This window comes from Gracilinanus agilis, chromosome 3, assembly GCF_016433145.1.
Source record: "Gracilinanus agilis isolate LMUSP501 chromosome 3, AgileGrace, whole genome shotgun sequence".
NCBI lineage: Eukaryota > Metazoa > Chordata > Mammalia > Didelphimorphia > Didelphidae > Gracilinanus > Gracilinanus agilis.
Genome location: NC_058132.1, coordinates 475750040 through 475774189, shown reverse-complemented (window position 1 = coordinate 475774189; position 24150 = coordinate 475750040). Strand labels below are relative to the sequence as shown.

General features: G+C 34.9%; 1 protein-coding gene and 1 pseudogene across 1 annotated transcript; both read right to left on the bottom strand.

The window, feature by feature from the left end:
• Nucleotides 1-842: 842 nt before the first annotated feature.
• Nucleotides 843-22433, bottom strand: LOC123239699 (arylsulfatase D-like). Its single transcript, XM_044666988.1, has 10 exons — nucleotides 22342-22433; nucleotides 20032-20169; nucleotides 16108-16229; nucleotides 14759-14881; nucleotides 12921-13344; nucleotides 12541-12677; nucleotides 4686-4820; nucleotides 3863-4025; nucleotides 2708-2829; nucleotides 843-1688 (listed from the first exon to the last, which is right to left on the bottom strand). Exons 1-10 carry the CDS (start codon nucleotides 22425-22427, stop codon nucleotides 1318-1320), a joined length of 1821 nt encoding a protein of 606 aa, XP_044522923.1. The 5' UTR covers nucleotides 22428-22433; the 3' UTR covers nucleotides 843-1317.
• Nucleotides 18207-18819, bottom strand: LOC123239700 (annotated as a pseudogene).
• Nucleotides 22434-24150: the final 1717 nt, after the last annotated feature.

Genomic DNA, 24150 nt, shown 5'->3' with positions numbered 1-24150 from the left:
TTCCCCCTGAATGGTCCATGACGTGGGGTATGAGTGTAATTGTTACCAATATTGAAAAGGGTAGGCAGGGAAGTTGTGTTTTCAGAAGGAGATGGGTCTCAGCCAGCATAAAAATATAGATGGACTATAAAAAGAAAAGACTTGAGATGAGATCTAATTTGTTACTTATAGAGCAAGCAGCTCAGAGATTGTAGTGGAAGAGTTGGTAGCTTTTGAGTGAGAGGTTATGGGGAGGGGAAAAGTTAAGGGAGAGGGGAATATGAGAGTGGATGGTGGGAGATGGACAATTAAATCAGCACAATAAAATCAAAGTCATAGACTAAAGGTTGGGAGATGTAAGATATAAGATCTGCTTTGCCCTTCAGCAATTATTTGACAAAGGTTAGTCATATATCTTCTTCAAAACTATAAGCTGTAGAGTACAGATGAGTGAGCTATCAGCCTCATCATCATTAAAAGTAACATGGTGGGGGGCAGCTGGGTAGCTCAGTGGATTGAGAGCCAGGCCTAGAGACGGGAAATCCTAGGTTCAAATCTAGCCTCAGACACTTCCCAGATGTGTGACCCTGGGCAAGTCACTTGACCCCCATTGCCTACCCTTACTACTCTTCTGCCTTGGAGCCAATACACAGTATTGACTCCAAGCCAGAAGGTAAGGGTTTAAAAAAAAAAAAGTAACATATAGGGCCAGATGATTCCTGAGTTCTTTCCAGATCTAACTCTCTTAGATTTTAGGGATATTCAAATGAAATCACTGATTTTCATTAGTTTATATGACAGACATGAATTTCAGCATTTGTATTTAGAAATAAAAGGACTTGAAAAATTCAGGACAACTAAAAGCAATTTTCCACTGAAATTTATTTCCCCATATTGAGAATGGAGAATGAATTTAATATTCTAGAGAAATGTCTATTTCAAACATAATTATGCATATACTGATTCCTTTCCATGTCAAAATCTGTATAAATATAGATTATGCATGGTTCATACCAACCTAAGATTTTAAGAGCAAATTTCAATAGATCATTTTTATTGAAACATCCAATGCCTAAAATGAAGGTGCATAAAACATACAACAACTTTGTGGGAAAGTTTTGATTGACATTATGAGACTGCTAGCATGTAAATCATATATTATTTTTCTTTTGTAATCTTCTACTATGTCTATTATATTTCATGAAATATACATTCAATATTCATTGTGTCCTAATATTTTGCAATTATGCCCAAAATGATTTGATTTCTCTTACCTTTTAATCAAATTGCCTTAAAAAGATCTCCAAAATTAACTATGTTCTACTTGTTTTTAAATATCTAGAGAGCAGTGTGGGCATCGTCACTTTCCTTGTCACATGAACAAAATGGGAATGTACCACAACATGGCTGAAGCCATGGTTTCCACATGATATTGTTCATAGAAAATTGCTGGGAAACAGGGTTGAAAGTATTCTTATGCTCCATTATTGCCTCTCTTAATCTTTCAATCACAGTATGATAAAAGGGCTCAGTATCAGGTGAAAGAGGGTTCATCTCAGAGGGATCTCTTGAAAGATCAAATAGCAGAGGTGGGTCATGGTAAGTTACATGTTCCCCAGAACATGGGCAGACTCCTCTCCCATAGCAAGCTCCAGATCCTTCTGGGTGAAAATTTGGAGTTATATAATGAACCTTCCAGATTTTGTTACCTAGTATGAAATAAAAACATTATACAGATGAAAAAGAGAAGACTCCTATAATCACTTGTTCTGTTACAAAGTAATCTTTGTCTTTACCTCATGAACAGAAATTGTTTCTTAGTCATTATGAGAAAAAATGTATCATTTTAAATGAAGACTTTCTGAATGTTGATAAATTTTTAAGTTTGTTTATCAAATCATATGCTAAGCTACATGAGTATCATTTTTAACACAATTCTTATCTTTTCTTGTAAAAATTTTCTAAATCACCATATTTTGAACTCTTTATACATCTAAAAGAAATCACACACTAAAATTCATCATAGCTCTTCTACCCCCCAAAGTATATTTAATTCTGATTTGTGATGGGCTTCAAGCTGTAATTATTTCCCACCAGAAGATTTCATATTTCACATTTTAAGCTTTGACACAATTAGTGGTAATATCTTAGAATACCTTAGCTGTGGATTCTTAGTCTAAATAATCACATTTCCTTTTTTTTTTATACTATACAGGAGTGGAAATATACACTTATTAAGGAGACAGTGTTAAGCATTACAATATTATTTCATTTGATAAATTCATTGATAAGAATGAAACATACCAGAGTACATAAGACACTTTTCTATTCTTCTTTGCCTATCTTTCCATTAATATATTTTCATTCTTGCAGAATATTAGAAATTAAAATGTCTTAATATTATAATGACAATAATTTTGATTTTGCTAACACACTGAAAAGGTCCCAGTTCCTGGTCTACATTTTGAAAACTGCTGTACAAGAGCAATGAAATCAGTTTCCCTTACCTCTCCCTAACCTCAAAATTCCTTAATTAAAAATTTCATTGTAATTGAAATGGATATTTTAGATATAATTTATTTATCTATAAAAGTACAAAAATAAAATTTTTGTTATTTTTATAAAGCACAGTGATCAATGAGAATTTAACTAATTCTATTATAGGTGAAATAATAAAGAAATGAATTTGTTTTTATTGCTGTGAGAAAAAAGAAAATTTCATACTTACTGTCCTTTTGGTGCCACCGTGCTGCATGTAAGTGAATCCCACAATAGTGAAATAGGAAATGGTGTTCAGAGTGCTCAACAGTTCCTTGTAACAAAGGTATCAGATTGTGGCCATCCATCACTCTGTTTAAAGAGAGAGTATACAAGTCAGTCAATACTTCCTCAGCTGTGTTATGTCAATATCTGCCATCTCAACTCATAACAAAACTCAAACACTCCTGAACTGTCAAATCTGGCCTCAGGTATTTGACATAGATTTAAAAAATTCTACTGCTGCTGAATATGCTTATTTAAATAATCGTTCCATCTGCAGTCTTCATTTTCATTTTTTCACTATGAAGAATTGGCAAATAGAGTTGGAGAGCCAAAGCTGATGAAAATCAAGTTAAGCTTCTATTTTGAATAAGTTTTTTTAATTGATTCCTGAAAGATTCTTGAAATTAGGTGTTTTATTCAGAATGACAAAGCAGTGGTATTCATTTTTTTCCAGCTGACTTTTGTTCTTTTTAAAAAATGTACCCTAATAAAGCCCCCCCACCCACACACCCAAAACAAGCACATATAGCAATAGATACTTATATCTTGCTTGTCATTTAGTAAATATGTTCCCTAATTATCTTATATACAGGAAAAATGAAGTTTGTAGAGAATTATAACTTTTGATATATTTTCTCAATTTGACAAACATGTATTATAGAACTATTCCATGCAAGTCTTGATTTTTAAGTATTTCTTACATAAGGATGAAATAAATATGATTGCCATTGTTCTCCAGGCACTAACCAATCTAATGTTTAACTTATGAGTTCCTTTATATTAAAATAAGGCCAAAAATAATTGTCACTAGGAAACCGAAAAACTAAATATGTTCGTACAGATTTGTGACATAGGGACAAGTTACTGCATTTGAAAAATTATAAAAGAAGATTTTCAAAGATAGAGAAATCTTAGAATATAAATATGATTCCCAATAGTTCTATATTATGACAAGTAAACATTAACAATTTCTTCCTAAAATGTCACTTAATTTAGTGCTAGAGATTATAGACTGTAATTCCAAAATTTTACTGTTTTTAAATGATAATAAATAATTTTAAATACACAGTAATAAAAGGGGAAAAAACCCCTTCCAAAATAAATTGAATTATTTCTGTACCTGTCCTGGGGCATTTTACCACCCCCTAGATGAACTACAGTTGGGTAGATATCCATCAGACTTGTAGGTTCATCAATCACTTGACCTGCTGGTAACATCCCAGGCCATCGAAATATTCCTGGGACACGAATTCCACCTTCCCAGCCTCCCATGCCTTTGCCTCCTATAATTTGAATGACAGAGTAATAAGTTACCAGAACATATTTATAAAAATCTAAATAAACATAATATGAAAATGCATTATTGATACCTAATCTAAAAAATCAAATTATACACATTATTAACAATATAAGTTGAACTGAAATAAACCTTGTTGGTTTCACCTATATTTTATTGCTTTGTATATAGCACGAGGAAGAGATACTAGACCATCATTCCTCAATATTCTGTTTTTTTCTTTAATATCATCATTAAATTCTGTCAACTCTATATTTTCAGTTTGGATAAGTGGTACCAAAAAAAAAAAAAAGCAAAAACAAAAATAAAACATCGTTGGCTTTGGGACATTCTGTATTTCTTTGAATGGCAGGTATACTTTTCAGATTACTCTGCTAAAGGAAATCTTAAAATCAGTTTCAATTCTCTCAACTATATTTCAATTGGTGGGAGGAATCATGGTGGAACAGCCCATAAATAAGTTATGTTTAAGTAGGATACCAATCAAGATCACCCAAAATTACAAAGTAGCTAGTAGATGAACCAGGACTACAACTGAACTTTCCTGTACCTTATTTAAGGACCCTTTCCACTGTATAACATTATTGACTTAATCTAATATTTCTTTACTATTTTTCTGATCTTCTAAGGAAAGATTCATTGATACCTTTGTATATTCCATTTGATCCACCAAGCTGGGCTTGTCCTTCTCTAGCTTCCAAATGCCCTCCATGGTCTGAGGTAAAGTAAGTAAATGTTGTGTTTTTTAAGCCTTCTTGTTCAATTGCATCAAGAATTTTACCTGTAATAAAGAAATCAAAAATAAAGTAAAAAAATAAAACTGACAACAACATGGTAGAAACAAAAAGGGTCTATTTTCCAAGTCACTTCTTGATAGAAAGGAGGTATAATGAATCACATTAACTATATTGATCTGACCTGTTATTATTATGATTATTAAATTGATCTTTAAAACTTCTATTAGCTATTAAGTATTTAATTATAAATAATTTTGTTTCACACAAACATGAAAAGTAGATATAATGAATATAATATAAATATTAGACTAATTGTTAAACCAATTGTAAGCAATACAGTATTAAAAATATTGTGTGTATATGTGTGTATATATGCAGCCACAATTGTAAAATACACATAGTTTTTGAGTTCTTCCAATACACCTTCTATATAAAACCTTCAAAAAGCATGCCAAAACAATCTGAGCATGAAAGCCAACGAAAATTCATTGAGTCATTTTTTTAAGCCTGGAGTAGCTTAAGAAGACAAGAGAGGTATGTATAAAGGGGTGGGGGCTGGCCAAGAGTAGAGTACAATAGAAGTGGTAGGTTGTTGCAGTGGAAGCAGTGACAGGTTAAATACCTGATCAGAAAGAAATCACAGGAGACCCCTGTACTATCACTGGGAGCAGGAGCAAGTACCATTTGGGTACTTTACCAAGTTCTGAATCACATCTTCAGGGTGAAAAAAAGAAGTGGTCACAGTTACTAGGGGTTCTAACTATGTAAGGACTAGAGGGCAAAATAGCAAAAGAAAAGCTTTACTAATCACATCCTGAAAGAAATCCCAAAATGAATATTCACTGGAATATTATATCCAAAATCCAGAGCTTGTGTGTCAAAGAGAAAATAGTATAAATAGCAAGAAAAGAAATGATTCAAATACTGTGCAACTAGTCAAGATCATATAAGAGTTAGAACCTCCATGATAAAGGAATAGATACCTTAGAATTTGGCATTTTGGAAGACAAAGGTGCTAAAACTATAACCACAAATAATTTACCCTAAAAAACTGAGTAAAAATGAAAAATCATGTTTAACAAAAGAGAGGTCTTTTAATTAATTGCTCTTGATGAAAAGACCACAATTTAATAGAGAGTACAAATTCAAACAAAAGGCTCAAAAGAAGTATAAAAAGGTGAACATGAATGTTTAAGCTCTAAGAATATGTCAACATGTCTATTAGAAGGAATCTACTTGGACAGAAGGTATAGATATGTTTATTATATTGGGATAATATCAAAAGAAAAATGGAACATTGAGAAAGAGGGAAGCACTAAAAAAGTGGGGAAAGGAAAAGGTAGAATGGGGGATATAATTTCACAGAAAAGAGGTGCATAAGGAAGAATTTTTACATTGGAGGGGAGACAAGGCAATGTTTGAAAGTGACTCTAGACTTTCCGGGTTAAGATGGCAGCAGAGTAAAAAGCAACTGCTTAATCTCTCCTAACCCACACATATAGGACTCCTCAAGAGGACATAAAAACAAATCCAGATGAACGAAGGGACCCCACAAAAGAGCATAGCATTGAAGGTACATGGTATTGGGCACTTCCATGCTATAAAGGGGTGAAATAGCTCTCATTAATATGCAAGCTGAGCAACCCCTTTGCCCCCCACACCACCTACAGGGTAAAGCCAGTGCACAAGAGCTAGAGCAAGTTTGGGCATCCATTAAGGCCTGGGTAGCTACCTGGGACCACCAGGACCTCCTCCTGAGAGCAGCAATACTTAAGACCCCAAGTGGACAAAGAAAGCAAGAACTTTGAACACAGACCCTGAGCTCAGGAATGGACACAGGTGTGGATGCGGATCCTGAGCGCAGGCGCCGACTCAGTTGCAGATGCCTTGAAGTTCTACAACAAGAGGGCAATATAGACATTGAAAGGATCCATAGATCACCCTCTACACTAGTCCCTGAAAAGACAACCCCCAGGAATATAATAGCCAAATTCAAGAGCTTCCAAGTAAAAGAAAAAAATTTTACAAGAAGCCAGAAAGAGACAATTCAGATATCAAGGAGCACCAATCAGGATCACACAGGATCTGGCAGCATCCACGCTAAAAGACAGCAAGGCTTGGAATATGATATTCAGAAAGGCAAGAGAATTGGGTCTACAACCAAGGATTACCTACCCATCAAAACTGACTATATACTTCCAGGGGAAAGTATGGGCATTCAACAAGATAGAAGATTTCCAAGTATGTGCACAGAAAAGACCAGGACTAAATGGAAAGTTTGATATCCAACCACAAAAATCAAGAGAAACATGAAAAGGTAAATAAGAAACAGAGGGGAAAGAAAGAAAACTCTTATTTTTTAAATTTGCCTCTTTAAGGGCTTCAATAAGATCTAATTATTTGTATTCCTATGTGGAGAAATGTTATGTGTAATTCTCTGTATTGAACTCTATTCACTAATATAATATTCACTATTAGAGTAATTAGAAGAATTATTCATAGGGAAAGTTTGGGGTACTAAATGGACTAAGATGATATGGGGGGTGGGAAAGAGAGGGGTTGAATAGTAGAGAACACCAAGAGAAACTTGAATGAATAAGAAAAATAGGATATTCTATTATACACAAAGAGGGAATGGAAGGGGAGGGGATGAATACTATTATAAGAAGGAGAGGAAGAGAGCATTAAGAGGTAATATTTAAACCTTACCCTCAGTGAAATTAACCCTGAGAGGGAAGAGTAGCTATATCCATTGGTATATAGAACTCTATCTAACCCTACTGAGAAAGTCAGAAGGGATAAACTAGGGGGAGCAGGGGAGTGGGGAGGTCAAAAAAGGGAGGGGAGAAGAATGGGGACGGAGGGAATTCATTAGGCCTTAAAAATAAACAGAGGGGAATAATAAGGGAGGGGGTAGAAAGGGAAGTAAATCAAGGGAGGTGACAACTGGCTTAAAGCAAACTACTGGTTTAAAATGAAATAGTGTAAGAAGAGAACTAGGAGAGGATACCAAAATGTTGGCGAATACACAACTGATAATTATAACTCTGACTGTGAATGGGATGAACTTGCCCATAAAATGGAAGCAAATAGCAGAGTGGATTAGAAACCAAAAGCCTACCATATGTTATCTAAAAGAAGCACATATGAGGCGGGTGGACATACACAGGTTGAAGGTAAAGGGTTTGAGCAAAATCTTTTGGGCTTCAAATGAGAAAAAGAAGGCAGGAGTGGCGATCATGATTTCTGACAAAGCCCAAGTAAAAACAAGTATGATTAAAAAAGACAGGGAAGGTAATTACATCCTGATAAAAGGCAGTATAGACAATGAGGAAATAACAGTGCTCAATATGTATGCACCAAATTGGCATAGCATCCAAATTCCTAAAGGAGAAACTGGCAGAGCTCAAGAAAGAAATAGATAGTAAAACCATACTAGAGGGAGATCTAAATATTCCTCTCTCAGATCTAGATAAACTAAACCAAAAAATAAATAAGAAAGAGGTAAGAGAGGTGAATGAAGTCCTAGAAGAATTAGATTTAATTGATATGTGGAGAAAAATAAATAGCGACAAAAAGGAATACACCTTCTTTTCAGCTGCACACGGTACGTTCACAAAGACTGACCATGTAATAGGGCATAGAAACATTGCAAACAAATGCAAAAGTGCAGAAATAATAAATGTAACCTTCTCAGATCGTAATGCGATAAAAATAATAATTAGTAAGGGCACCTGGACAGGAAAATCAAAAACTGTTCTATAAAGCAGTGGTTATCAAAACAATATGGTACTGGCTAAGAAATAGAAGGGAGGATCAATAGAATAGAAGGGGTAAATATCCTCAGCAAGATAGTATACAATAAAACCAAAGATTCCAGCTTTTCAGACAAGAACTCAGTATTTGACAAAAACTGCTGGGAAAATTGGAAAACAGTATGGAAAAAATCAAGTTTAGATCAATATCCTATACCCTATAACAAAATAAATTCAAAATGGGTAAATGACTTAAATATAGAGTGAAATCATAAATAAATTAGGTGAACCTAGTATAGTATACCTGTCAGATCTATGGGAAAGGAAAGAATTTAAGACCAAGCAAGTGATAGAGAATATTACAAAATGTAAAATTAATGATTTTGATTATTTCAAATTAAAAGTTTTGTACAAACAAAACCAATGCAACCAAAATTAGAAGGAAAGCAACAAACTGGAACAACATTTTTATAACAAAACTCTCTGATAAAGGTTTAATTTCCCCAATATATAAGGAACTAAGTAAAATTTACAAAAACTCAAGCCATTCCCCATTGACAAATGGTCAAAGGACATGAATTAGCAGTTTTCACATGATGAAATCAAAACTGTCAATAAGCACATGAAAAAGTGTTCTAAATCCCTCCTGATTAGAGAAATGCAAATTAAAACAACTCTGAGATATCACCTCACACACACAGCCGTGAGTTATTGAGCCTTGATAGGACATTTATTTTATGTGATTTACATCTTATTTTTTGTCACAATTCTGGATTATATTTGTTTTCTGCTTACATCTATGAAAGCTTCCAAGAACTAAAAATTACTTTAGACTGTTTAATTTCCTTTATGCCCACATGTGCTGGAGTGATATTCTCCTTAATTCAATTATACTATGCCCTGAAAAAAATGTGTCCATCTGATCTGTGGGAAAAAATCAAAAGACAATGAAATCTCAGTAAGGATGTTAGCAATGAGGGAGGAGTTAACACAACTAAGAGAAATGGTTAAGTGAGGAAAAACGAAATGACAAAGATATTAACACACAACAAGACACAACTAAAACTAACAATGCAACTGAGTAAGAAAAGACAGATGGGGCTGAGGGGTGAATACAAATACTGCCACTAAGAGACCATATGAGCCTACAACCAGATGCCAGAATAGTTCATATAAAACACATAAGCAGTTTACAGCTGCAGACTCGGAAAGTCTGAAGAAAAGGCCTTCATGGTTTCTGAAACTGTAAAATGCTTAAAAGAATTAAAAGAATTCAAAAGAGCAATTAGACTTTATGATACAAATTTCCAGGACACTGAAATTTTTCTCTTTGAATTATTTTCAAAAAGAGAAAAGCAACAATTTATTGAGGAGACTAGGAACAATACAAATTTAACATCATGGCCACAGGAAGGAACAGATTTAGAGCTATATAATAATGTAAATCTATTTTATCTAAGGCCAGAGAAGACTTATTAGAGGCAATGAAAAGTTTTTCAAAAAGAGCAGATACTTGGGGACAATTTGAGAAGTTGAGACAGGAGAGTGGAGAACATTCATCAAAGTTTCTTGACAGAGTGATCGAAGCAGCAGAGGACGGGCTTGGCTTTGAAAACTTAAATGAACAAAATCTCCAATACATGAGGAGACAATTTGTGAAAGGAAGTAACACACCTATTAGATTATATTTTAAACTTCAATGCCCAGACTGGGAAATGCTAAGTCTGGAATATTTAAGAAAAACTGCAACTTATATATTTACAGGTCATAAAGAAATCTTGAATGAAAAGGATGAAATAATAAAAGAGCTTAAAACTAAGCTCAAGGAGGCAAATAGCACAATTAAACAAAAAGAAATTGAGGAAATAAAAAAAATCTAGCTGCTCTGCAGTCATATAGACCCACAAGAAATTATACATGAAACAATCAAAGGAGAAATATACTCAAATGTTTCCTATGTAACAAATTGGGACACATAGTTTGTAACTGTTATTTAAAAGCACAATAAAATAGAAAATTGTTGTATTAGTATAAGATTGCATACCTTGAAGAAATAGTAGTGATTATTGATTTTCATTATGTTACTGTATTGTAAAAATTGTTATTATTGTCTGCATTCATTTTGAAAACCCCAAATTCCTAACCCAAACCTTTCCTAGAAAATGTCTTAGCTTAGGGTAGATAGTTAGGAATCTAGAATAACATAGTGTAGATAATGTTTTTTTAATTATTATTTTGGGAGGTTTAGTTTAGCAAATAGCATAGCATAATTAAGGGTAAGTATAATAGTTCACATTACTGAGCTGGTTAGCTCATTGCTTGAAAGGGGTTGATACTGCGGCAAAAATCCCACGTAAAAGATTTGGAAGGTTTGAGCAAGGAAATTGACAACGAAGGTAGTTGGAAGGGGGAGAAGAAAAAGAGGGGAGGAGAGTGACAGTTGCTCTCTCTAGTCACTCTTTCCTGGACCTCAGACCTAAAAGTTGGTCTCTCTCTGCCTCTCGGGATAGAAATTACCTCTATTCCTGGGATTTTCCCAACTGATTCCTCAGCCTGGAATTCCTGTGGAATGTACTTTTGTACAAAAAGGATTTTGAAGGGGTGCTTGAAGTATAACATCTATCTTTAGGACATTAGCCTGAAGAGAAGGGCTAACCCAGCTCTGAAGTCAGAATCTCTTTTTATACTGCGGTCTATTGCTAAAGACTTTGAACTTATAAAAGCTAGCATAGATATAGCATAGAATAGAAAGAAAGGAAACCTCAACAAACCTGTGAGCCTTGGGCTCAGCTCAAAAGCTGACAGAGATTTGATAACCAAATCTGTGCTTAAGGTTGAGGGCCATCCCTACTTCCCAACTATCCTAATAACTTCCCTTTAAGACTTGTTTATCAAACTAACTTTGATTAAAATAAACATAATCAAATAATCTTTTATAAGGGTGAAGAGAGCTGGAAGAGAGAAGCCATTGGCTCCCTGCAGTCCGTTAGGGTGCTCTGAGAGTTAGCTAGTCAACATTCTTGGCTAACCTCAGTAACATCATCTCAGGGTTTTCCTTTCTGATTTACCTCTGTAAGAGAGTTTTCTTACAACTGCAAATATGAATAAGATGGAAATAGATTTTGACAATGATAGACATATAACCCAGTGGAATTGCTTGTCAGCTCTGGCAGTGAGGAGGGAAGAGAATGGGTGGAAATTATGAATCATGTTTCCATGGAAAAATATTTTAAATATATAAATTTTTTTAAATGAAAGTGAGTAAAATGCATATAAGTTATGACCCAAAGATACCATTACTAATCATATTTCCCAAAAAGATCTAAGACAAAGGAAGGTCATATGTACATCAAAATATTTACACTATTTTTTTGCATTAGCAGAAACTTAAAAACAATGTAGTGTTAGGGACNACAATGTAGATTGTAAATCTACATGTAAACAATGTAAAAACATAAAACATATAACCAAAGAGAACAACTTTAGAATACATATAAATATATATGTAGTTTTCTATTTCTGCATAAATATATTTCTACTACATAAACATATATATTTGTCACAAAAATATATTTCTTTGCATATAGGTATATGTCAATGTAGGTACCTGAACTATAATACTATAAATGGAAAGAAAGACAAAAGAAAACAAAATTATTTGTTATGTAATTGTAATGACCAGGGTCGTCTCTGGAAGAGAAATGAGAAAATGTCTCTCCCTCCTTTTGCACAACTAGGAGACTATGTGTGTGGAACATTGTATTTCCATACTGATTTGGTTAAAATATTGGCTAGTTTTCATGAATTGTGTTTTCTCTCATTGTTGTTTTTAGGGCTGCTCTGTGAGTAAGAGAGGGTTTTTTTATGAAGCTGATATAAAAGCAAAACAAAATATACCCTTAAAAATTGCATATCCTTATCTCTTACATCTTAAGGCAGGGGAAAATTATTATTACTTTCAATTTTCAAGATAATACTAAATTTTAAAAAATTCATATACTTCACTTACCCACCATCCAGTCCATCTCTTCTACGTTGTCTCCATACAGGCCATGTCTGCTTTTCCCAAGGAACTGTTTTGTGGTAACAAGAGGAATATGGACATGCAGCAGAGAAACAAAGAGGAGGAAGGGCTTATGCTTGTTTCTAAAGGAATAAAACCATAGTGGTAACTTTTAGAAGCTATGATAAGAGATTTACAAAGTACATTCTTTCTGTCAATAGAAACTATTATTAAATATTTTATTTGTTTCCATGTTCATTGAAATTTCTGATGAATTCATCACATAGCCTTCATAAAAAATAAGCTTCTAAAAACTAATGTAGGAAAAAATTTAAGACCTTCAAGAAGTTCTTGAATATTCTTTAATAAAATGGCAGTTAGCTTACCTGGCAATAAATGAAATTGCTTCCTTTAGCATAAGAGTTGCTGTTCTCTCTAAAACCATTGGTTGTTCAGTAATTTCATAGTTTCTCATCATGATACAGTTCCAATACTGCACAAATCCAAAACTGGAGTACCAGGAAATGAAAAACAGAAAACTAAGAGTAATCAAGCACATCAGTATTTTCCAGGATACTGAGATTAAGCCAGAAAGTTTGCCAGTGATAAGTGTTAACATCCCAACGACAATTACCTGGGTGTAAACCCAAAGTTTAGCTCTAAAGGCAGCATCTACTTCTGGGGGTTTATTTATTTGACAATCATTTATAAGTGTGAAAGGCATGCCATAAAAATAGTCAAATCCATGACTTAATGGATGGTGGCAGTGATCAGTTCGGAATTCACAATTCACTCCTTGGTGCCATTTTCCTGGAAACAGAAGGAAGAAAATGTCATTTTTATATTATATTTTCAAATATTAAATAGTCTCAAAGCATCTCTGAAATTAAAATTCATTATTTTATTCTAAATATGAAAATACAATAGTAAAAATATAATTTAAAAAAGCACACATAACACACAGTTAAGTTTGTTCAAGCTTAAATCTGTCAGTGATAAATGTAACATTCAGTATCAAGAGATTAAGAATCATGGGTTATGAAAAAGTCTGAGATTTTTTAATTTGTAAGATAAAAGCTTTCAAGATCTCCTCTTGAATCATTTACTATTTTCCTTAAGGTTTAGCTACCCTATATCAATCTCCTTAGTTTATTTCTGGGCTCTTCTCTGAGTCCTTTGAAGCCATAAGAGTAGGAATTGTTTCAATGAAGATGATCAAAACTTATAGTTAGGAGGAGCAGGAATGATTACAGAACTTACAGATTACAGAAAGTTGCTTACCTAGTTACTTAACAATTATGGTTAACAAAATAATCAAAAATAAATGCTTTAAAATTATAAAGAACAAGTTTGACTTCAGAGAAATATCAGAAGACACATTTTCACCTGCACACTTATAGAGATGGGGATACAAGGGAATTCATATGAAATATTAATTATGTAGTATTTATTTTTTGATATATTAATTAATTTCACTGTAATGTTGGATTTTTTTCCTTTCTAAAAAAAGTTCTTCCCTATAAGGGATGGATTTCTGTGAGGAAGAGGAGAAGGGATTCAGGGAGAAATTTAGAAAGTGTAAAAACAAAATTTATAAATACATATAAAATCCATTTTTAGAAAATTATGTTTAATTAAAGAATTGGTCTATATTGCTTGATGGCCTAATATTTTACCTCCTCTTCTTCCTAAAACATATATGTGAAAGAACTTGTCACTACTTTGAGAAAAGAATATGTGCAATGAGTGTTAATCTTAAAAATAGTAGGAACAATAAATAGCATCCTTACTTAGAATGAAGATATTGGGGAAGTCAGAAGTACTTTCATGGTTAATAATACAATGAAATAAATGTTTTTTAAATTGAATTGAAATAAGTTCATGTGACAAGAAAGTGCTAACCCTGATTTCAGGTTTGTTAAAGTTTGAGTGAAAGTATAACTTCTGGAAAAAGAAAAACTATGTTACAAGTTAGCCAGTAAGAAAAGTGAAATATTAACAGACAGAATAAAAAACTAATCATTGCCTAGTGATTTAGAATGAGGAGACTGATTCTCCTGAAAATATAACAAAGTTATGCATTATTTAATAGAACTCAGGTTCACCTTTGATTTTACAGGGACTAATGATTACTTTTCATTTGTTTTTGGAGATAAATGAAGTTCTCTAACAATCAAGCAAGTCTAGTGCTAATTTGATTCAAATAATATATTGTTATATTCACCTATAAGTCCTGTTGCATATCCTTCCTTCTGTAGTATTTTTGCAAAAGTTGTTTCATTTGTGGGAAGTCCTCCTGAACCTCCATTCCACTGAAGTGCACGATATCCATTAGTGGCATCCATTCCTATTATTTAAAGAGATACTTTTCCTGTTAGTTTTCTCTTTAGTTATTTTTAATTCTGGATTTAAAAAAAATAAGGCTAGGTCACTCTAAAAAATGCTTTATGCCAGAGGTGATATTCCAAAAGTGGTCTAGGCTTTTCTGATCTTTATTTAGGACCAGTTATATCAAACTCAAAAAGATATGAAAGTCACTAAATCCAATATAAAAATGGACTGCATATTGACTTAGAAAGCCAGATATTAACATCATCCATGTTCTAGTCTACTATTTATTTTATTAAATATTTCCAAATTATATTTTTGTCTGGTGAGGTCTCATTGGAGAATCTTATTGCCTGATGAAGACCTCAGACTCAAGATGTTTGACACATCCACTCTTAACAATATAGCTGTGGAAGACAAAATCATCAAGCAAGATTTAGAATCTAGTAAACAAGAGTATTTAGATGAGGTTAGTGTAATATTTTTTGTTGTTTTTAGATTACCTTTTCTTACACAAAGAGGTAAAGGTTTCAGGAACTCTAGATGTCAAGTGGTAAAACAGTCCTTTTTATAAGCAATACATGAATGAGAAAATGGATGGGATTTTTTTTTTTAAACCCTTGCACTTCTGTGTATTGTCCCATAGGTGGAAGAGTGGTAAGGGTGAGCAATGGGGGTCAAGTGACCTGCCCAGGGTCACACAGCTGGGAAGTGGCTAAGGCCGGGTTTGAACCTAGGACCTCCTGTCTCTAGGCCTGACTCTCACTCCACTGAGCTACCCAGCTGCCCCCGGATGGGAAATTTTTGGAAAAGTCAATGCTCTTTTAACAAGATCAACTTGAATTAGCTAGTTGGTTTTTTTCTGTTTCAAGACTTAGTGCAGATTGTAGTTCATTGTAGCACTGCCTTTGAAAAAGGAAGGTAAAACCTACTCCACGATGGGCAAAATGGAATCAACTACTACTACCTCAATAGACAAACATCTGGTTTTCTGAAAACATCTTAAACATACATTAATGTTACTTTCAATTTTTAAAATGGCATATGAAACAATGAATTATCAGCAGGATTGGTAAGGTGAAAACATACATGCACATTATCTTATTTATTTTTCTTTTTATCTTGTATGTATTTCCCTTTCATTAAACTACTCCTGTGACTTCCTTATGCTGACAAAGATAGATCCAAAAGATGCAAAAATCCAGACATTACTCAATTTTTTTTTATTACCAGCAGGGTTCTGACCTGATCTGAAGGCATGTCTACCTGTCAGGAAAGCGGCTCTGCTGGGAGTACATAGAGGAGCAGCAGCTAAGTGCTGTGAGAGTTTGATTCCTTCCTTTGCAAGGCGATCAATATTTGGGGTCCTAAGAAAAACAGTCCAATGTCAATGCATGTTGATGAGAAAGTATTTGTAATACTGAACCAGTTTTAAAGTAAGTGAACATTGACTGAATTAATCTCTTGCTCAAGTGGTTTTCTTGAGACAACAATGTCCTATGTTATTATTATTTTAATTTTTCATTTAAAAAATATAAATTTAGCTAACATCAACAAATATGAGCATTTTAAAAAAGCAAATAAGAAAACAAATAATGTCTAATGTATAACATATTTTAAATATTCATACACATACATATACAAATATATAATTTAATATTATTCTACCAACATTGTCCAATTTTTATCTTCTGATCCTTCTTTGATCTTGGTATACTTTAAAAACCTTTCATTGATGTCTTTTTCTTTTCTTTTCACATCTCTATCACTATTCTCCTAAATCTACTCTAAATAATAAATAAAAGCCCCTTCTGATTTCATTCTTTAACATTTCATTTAAATAGTCATATAAGTAAAATGACTGAAGTATGAAAAATATTCTTTTCTTAACATTAATAGACTTCTTTTAGTTAGATTTTCTTAATCTCTGAGTTACTCAGTCTGGAAACTGCATTATTCTTTTAGCCTATCAGGTAGGCAGAGAAAAAGGAACACTAGATTTGGAGTGATTAGAAGAGTTCCATCCTTGCTTCTGTAATTTACTATCTATGTGACTTCAAACAAGGCAAAAGCTTTTGAGTCCTTAGTTGGGAGAGAGAATAGCATAGTGGAAAAGATGCTGGGCCTAAAGTCAGAAGATAACTAGTTTTGATTAACATCACTAACATGGGGCCAAGACAAGCCATTAAATCATATTGAATTATAGCTTGTTGTCATACAGTTGTCTAGTCATGTCTGACTCTTTATAATCTTGTTTGACATTTTTGTGGTAGAGATACTGGTGTGGTTTGTCATTTCCTTTTCCAGTTATTAAGGCAAACAGAAGTTGTGACTTGTATTGGTCACATAGTTAGTGAGGGTTTGAAGATGGATTTGAACTTAAGTCTTTCTGACTCCAACCCCAGAAGTCTATCTTCTTAGTCACATAGTTGCCTGATTACAACTATAGCTTACCCATCTATAAAATAGGAATAATGATAATAGTAACAACAACAACAATAATAAAATAACAGATAGGTGGCATTGTGCTGAGCCTCAAGTCAAGAAGACTCATCTTCTTGAGTTCAAATCAGGATTCAAACATGTACTATCTATCTGGTACTGGACATGTCTCTAAGCCCTGTTTGCCACATTTCTTCATTTATAAAATGAGCCAGAGAAGGAAATGGCAAACCATTACAGGTTCTTTGCCAAGAAAACTCCAAATTAGTTCACAAAGTATTGGATGTGACTAGAACGATTAAAGAAAAACAACAACAACAATAATTAACCTGTAGTAGCTGAACTCATAAGGTGGTTGGTATTTCAAAGGAGATAATGAAGGAAAGTGCTTCACAAACTTAAAAATACTTTATAAATGTCACCTATTATTATTAGTTGCTTCATATGCAAGAAGAGTTTGGCCTACATGATTTTTGAAGTCACTTCTAGCTTCAAATGCTAACATCCTTATCACATTAGAGTCATGGAATCATAGAATTTCAGTACTCAAAGGAATTTTTTTTGGAAGGTTAAGACACTTTTATTAGTTTTTCTTGAAAATGCAGGCTAGGGAGAAAAGGGGTCACTTATGTTGGTGACACATTTGCACTCTTTGCAAATCAGGGAGCAGGATCCTTGGATGCTAACAGATACAACCCCCTCCACACTAACCATCCTCTTAAAACAAATTGATTTAAATTGATCTCATTTCAACATATGCTCCAATACCTCAAAAAATGATAACTGCTTCTAAAGAGATAAACATTTTCTGACAAAATCAAGAGGATTATTAGTCCTGGCTCCTCGATCTTCAGAATAGGAAGGGGAAAAAAGGTCAGGAGAATTATTTTAATTTGCAAGGTTTTGTTTTTTGTTTTTATTACAGCAAGTATAGGTTTGGAAGGTTCCTCCCCCAATCAAGTCTGATACCCCTGTGTTCTGCTTGGCAATGTAAAGAGACAAATTGGTTCTGGTGATGAAGTAGAACCTGCCAGATAAGATCAGTCTGAAGGACCTAATTTCGAGGCTTTGTGTTCATTTCCTCTTTGGTCCTGTCTAAAGAGGCTTTCCAATGTCCTTTCCATGAAGCTGGAGAACAATGGCTCTTTCAATCTTGCCCAAGACTTGGTTATTAGATATGGCCCATCTGCACCATTAGTCAGCAATAACTTGGAGCTTTTCATTGATTTTTGTGGCCAGTTGATTCTGTGTGTCACTTGCTCTGCTGACCTTGATGATCACTTTGCCCACTTCTAGAGTGACTCTGTCATGGTGAAGTTCTTAAATCTCTTGATCCAGTTTGGCTGTGTTCTTTGGGATGGAGTTCTGTTTGTTTTGGCCAGCAGCTCATTTCTTGGAAGTTTCCACATCTCCTATTCTCTGAACTGCTAAGATGGCCTGCTTGGACTTGGCCTGGGTCACTGTGGGGCCCTTCTTGTACAGAACCATCACTGTGTTCCAGTAGCTCTCGGCCATGGTGGGGGCGTGAGGGGGGAAGTCTTCGATCAAGGGCAGCCTGACTAGGGGACCAAGGCAATGCAACACTCTGCCAGCCTCCATTGGTTATTATTCACCTCACTCACCAGCCCCAAGGAACTTTGGATTTTTGCTTCACTCCCCTAGTTTTACAGCTTTTGAAAGAAACTGGTCCAGAGAATTCTTATGCCTTTATAACTAATTCTCAAAACAACCAATGAAACCTAAATATCTTGATTTATCCAATTTTTTTCCACTCTACCCAATGAGAAAGAAAATAGAAGACATCAGGAAATAGTGAGAATCCAGTAACTGGTTAGTTGTGGTACCTTGGACAAGCCATGAAATTTAATTAAATTCAGCAAAAATTTATAAAATGACTGCTAGACCCTAGGAAAGTTGATAGATTCTCAATACACAAGGACAAAAATGAAATTGTGTTCCCCTCAATAAGCTTACATTTTACTAAGCAAATAACTGCTCCCAAGCCTCAGTTTTCTCATCTAATGGGAATGTACTACATGATCCTTAAGTTCCTTGTAGCTCTAAAATTCCATTATTATTATTAAAGTTATTAAAATTCCATTATATTACTGGAATATTTCTCCATTGACATCAATTAGTATGTACCCTGGACATTGAATTAATTTTGTTAAGTTCTCCAACATAATTAGGAAGGTAACATGCTCCTTAAACAAATAAAACCTATATACCAGAAAATTAATTCCAATGCCAAATAGAAATTATTTCAGTTTACCCTTTTTGGGATTATTCATGCTATTCCTGTCAATGTAATTATTATGGGTAATAGGCAGTTGAATATATTTAATAGAGAACTTTTAGTACATTTAGAAATACAAGTACTCTGATTTTTAGAAAAGAGTTGTTATACTTACTGAAGGTAAAAATTTGTTTCAAGGGAATAGTTTAGGCAGTGAGAGAAACCGAACCATTTCACACAAGGTCTTATATGGAAAGAAAGAAGAAGTTGAATATGATATGCATTCAGTACACTGGTTTCTTGTCATAACAAAATCTTGTGGCAATTTCCATTATTTTCAAATGTAAATTTCACAAAGAACAATTCCATGTCTGAAAGGCTTGGATTTCTATTTTTCTTTAAACAAATATGAGAATTTGTCTTTCTTGTCTAGTAAGCAAGTTTTCTTTTCTATAAATAAAACTAAAATGGCCATTAGGTATAGCTCTTACCTGAGTGTGTTATTGCCATAACAACCCAAGTCTCCAATGCCAAGGTCATCTGCCATTATCAAGAGAATGTTTGGCTTTGAATCATTTGCTGCACAAATTCCCAGAAGTACATATGTAACAAGTAGGATGGAGTAGGCCCTAAAAATGAAAAATAATATATGCTAAAAGGACAAAGGACTCTCATGATTAAGAACCCCTAAGCTAATAGAAAGCCCTAGCTATTTTGGACTGATGTTCAAATCTCTGTTTCTTTTTCATTCTGTGTAATAGGCAGTTGGTGGCAACCTTTAAGATCAGCAAAAGTGTAGTGAAGGTCAAAGGATAAAAGGAGAGAGAAGGACTTGCCTTACTTGCATTTTGGGTGTTCTCTACTTTTTCCCAGATACATTCACTCTTACTCCTTACAGGGGGATTACCCTATCAAAGTAACACTGTAACAAGTGGATCATCTAGACCCTCAGGTCACACTGATATCCTCTACTAACTTAGTCTGGCTAATGTCAAGAAAAGAGTTATTGGTGTCCAATATTATTAAAAAGGATTGGATATTGCCAAGTATTGAGAAGGCAAAATATAATGCACTTTAAAGGGGGAGTTATCACTTCAATCAACCAACAGATATGCATTACCAATATGTCACAGGCAAATTCCTTAGCAGAAGGTGGGGGTGATTTTAATCCTACTGGGGAAAGAAAAATAAAGAGCTTGCAAATTTGATCTTCATATACAACAATATTAATAATGTAGTCCCTCTCCTTTTAAATGAACAATTCTGACTAAATTCTAGACTCTTCATTTCAGTAAGTTTAGTTTATTTATAGGGCAGCTAATAATCTCAATCTTTGCCTTGCCTAGGCAGCTGAGGCATTGTTATGACAGAGTTGAGTATTTGCAGTTGGGAAACCTGGATTTCAATCTTGCCACTAACATTTTCTAGCTCGTTGACCATGAGCATGACATTTAACCTAAGTCTTGGTTTTCTCACTAGTAAAATGTTATCAATTTTAAGTGATTATTAATAAAAACCGTGCATGATTCCAAATGCAACGCTTTTTTCATTTCATCCTGTTTTGCTGGAGTCATAAAAATGAGAGAGAGAGAGGGAGAGGGAGAGGGAGAGGGAGAGGGAGAGGGAGAGGGAGAGGGAGAGAGGGGGAGAGAGAGAGAGAGAGAGAGAGAGAGAGAGAGAGAGAGAGAGAGAGAGAGAGAGAGAGAGAGAGCCAGGATTTATAGAGAACAAAGTTTGATTATGAAATCACAAAGTTATAATACTTCAGGGGTGAGTCATATGAGATGATGTCTAAATTTAAAAAGCAAACAACTTTTTTAAAGTAGTGAACTTTTCTAGAGATGAGCCAGCAGATGTCCCTACAGACCATCATCAAAGTTTATCGAGCAACGAGTTCCTTTGCATTGCAGCCAAAGCAGTTAAATGTTCAGAAAGTAAAATTTATTGCTAAGATTAAAGGGAAATATATTTATTGCTGAAGAAGGGGAACAGACGGCAGCGCAGGAAGGCAAAGTCAACGCGGGTATAATGTATTCGTCCTATTTTTATTTGCCTCAAGTTAAAAATTGAAAATCAAACTGAAAACGGTTTCAGGACTGTATCAAGGAAACAGAAGTCATCCGTGAGGAATAGCAATTTCCACACTTCCACATTCTCTTTCCCTTTCCCTTCACTTTCTTTCCTATCCCCAAAGAGTTACACTTTCCAAGTTCATCTTGGGGGATTCCTTTCCAGCTCTCCCTAAAAGGCAAGGGCGTATTTTCACTTTACAAAAGATACTGCGAATGTTTCTTGACAAACAGTGGCTGATTTTTCTTAACAGTAGCCATTTTGAAAGCCAGACTCATGAAAGGAAGTCACAGCCAAGACAACTGGCAAAAGCCGGCCGGAGCCTTCTGAAGTCTTTGTCCCACCCTGAAACTCGGGGTTTCACTTCTGTGCACCACAATTCAGGGTGAGGTGGCCACTGCCAGGGTCGCTTGTGGGTACCCGAGGCCCAGAGGAGACGGGGAGGGAGAATTAACTCTCAAGTCCCTATTACTCAGAACTAGGAATTAGCCTGGAGAAGCTGGGAAGCAGGAGTGGAAGAAGTGTAGGGAGCATTCCTAGCTAAGAAGAAACATCAGATGGCCAGTCTTGAGGGCTGCTTGTTTGCAAGAAAGAAAGAAAAGTCTGACTTAAAATGTCTGCACATACAACCATTTAAGACAAGAGGCTGCAGGATGGAAAACACGGGTTGGATAGCTTTGAATTTCGGAAACAAATTCGGCACAAATTCGGCGGCACAGCACCTTACACACCTGCAGGGGACTGGAGCGCCATTCAGCCAGTACTTCCCTCTTCTTTCGGTGATCAGGGACCACCCCCAAAGTCGGCCGACCCCCATCCACAAAACAAGCGAAAGAACACCGGAAAAAGCTGCAGAGTCCAAAGTCTCCAAGTTTGTTGTGAGAACCAGGAAGAGATTAGCGGAGGGCACTGAGATAAACCCTAGGGAAGGAAAAGTGCAAACTTTGATCAGTCTGGTGTAAGAGCCTTGGTGAGAACACTGGAAAATTCTTACAGGCCCTTGGGGAAAAAAGTGTGTGTGTGTGTGTGTGTGTGTGTGTGTGTACGCGCCTGAATGGATAGTACGAAAAGAACACACACACAATTGTGTGTCTGCAAATGCCAGAAGGGACGATAAGAAAAAAAAATGTCTCTCTCTTCCTTAAGCCTTGAAAAAGAAGTATACATTTGAAAGTTGTTTGCTGTCTTCCAGTACTATTTTCCAAGCTAGTTTTAGGTTTTATCTGCAGCTCTGAGAAAGCTAGCCATGCTTAAAACTCAAAGAATTATTTCAGGAATAATAAATAATACCGCTTAGTACCAACACAACAGCTTTCATCTGGAACTAAAAGGTTTTGTGAACAACAGTTAATTTTCAATACATCATTTTTATGTCTCCTGTCTTCATAGCTGAAAAGGCCTGAATGCTGAAGTGTTAAGTGATTGGCTTGAGGCAACACTGGAAATCAGGATTAGATTTCAAGGAGATATTTTATCCATGCCAACATTTAAAATGTCTATTCAAAATGATGTATTTCTTCAATAACATTGAGAGTACACATACTATTTTATAGTAGAATGAATAGGAGATATAACAAAGGACAAAAATCCTGCCTTCTGAAGTTTACAACACATCTCAATTTATTCTGAAATATTTTAGCACATATTTGGTTCACCATGACAGAGTGCTGGAATTGAAGGTTGGAAGACCTGAGTTCAATTCTAGGCACAAACCCTGGCTTTGTGACCTTGGGCAAGTCACTTAACTTCTGCTTGCCTCAGGTTCCTCATCTGTAAAATGAGGATAATAATACCATCTATCTTCTCTGGTTGTTGTGAGGACTAAATTAAATAATAATTGTAAAATGCTTAGCACAGTGCCTGTTACATAGTAAGCACTAAAATTTTGGTTATCATCATCATTATGTCAAGTGCCAGCCTGTAATTCTTAATGGGAGCTTTGATATCTTCTATGCCCTCCAATTTTTCAGTCCCTTTTTATGTTATTTTTTCCCCAATAAAATGTAAGCTTCTTGAGGGCAGAGAATGACTCCCTTCCCCTTGTATTTGTATACTCAAGGTTTAGTATAATAACTAGAACATTGTACATACTTAATGGAATGTGTGATGTATTAAGGGAGGATTGCTCATCCAGCATTTTTGTCTACCTTTAATTCAACTCTGTTATATGGAAATTTGAGGAAAGGTGGGGTATAAGGGAGTTTGAAAGGAGGATGTTGGAGACTTGCTAAGTGGGTAATCTCTGTTACAGGTAGGCTGGGATTAAAGGAGATTCAGGGTATAATAGGACTGAAGTCAGGAGTATAACACAGAAGGGAAACAGAGATCTTCTTGGGAGAAGAGAAATTAAACTAAACAGACAAACACAGCAGGCTTACAGACTGGGACTTAGACTCAAACACAAACTGAGGGAAATAGACTAGACTGAAATTAACAAACAGGCTTTAGTTAATTTCACAGGAAGGGACCTGTTTTGAAGTAACACCTTCCTTCAAGATGGATGCCCCAGCTTCCCTCTAAGCCCAGAGTATGTTGTCTCT

Coding starts and splice junctions, on each gene's coding strand:
- LOC123239699 (XM_044666988.1), bottom strand. CDS start 22,427: ATGGGGGTCGGCCGACTTTGGGGGTGGTCCCTGATCACCGAAAGAAGA. Junction 20,170..22,341: donor GGCGCTCCAGTCCCCTGCAG/GTGTGTAAGGTG, acceptor TTTCATTTTTAG/GGCCTACTCCATCCTACTTG. Junction 13,345..14,758: donor ATATGCAACAGGACTTATAG/GTGAATATAACA, acceptor TTCTGTTTCCAG/GAAAATGGCACCAAGGAGTG.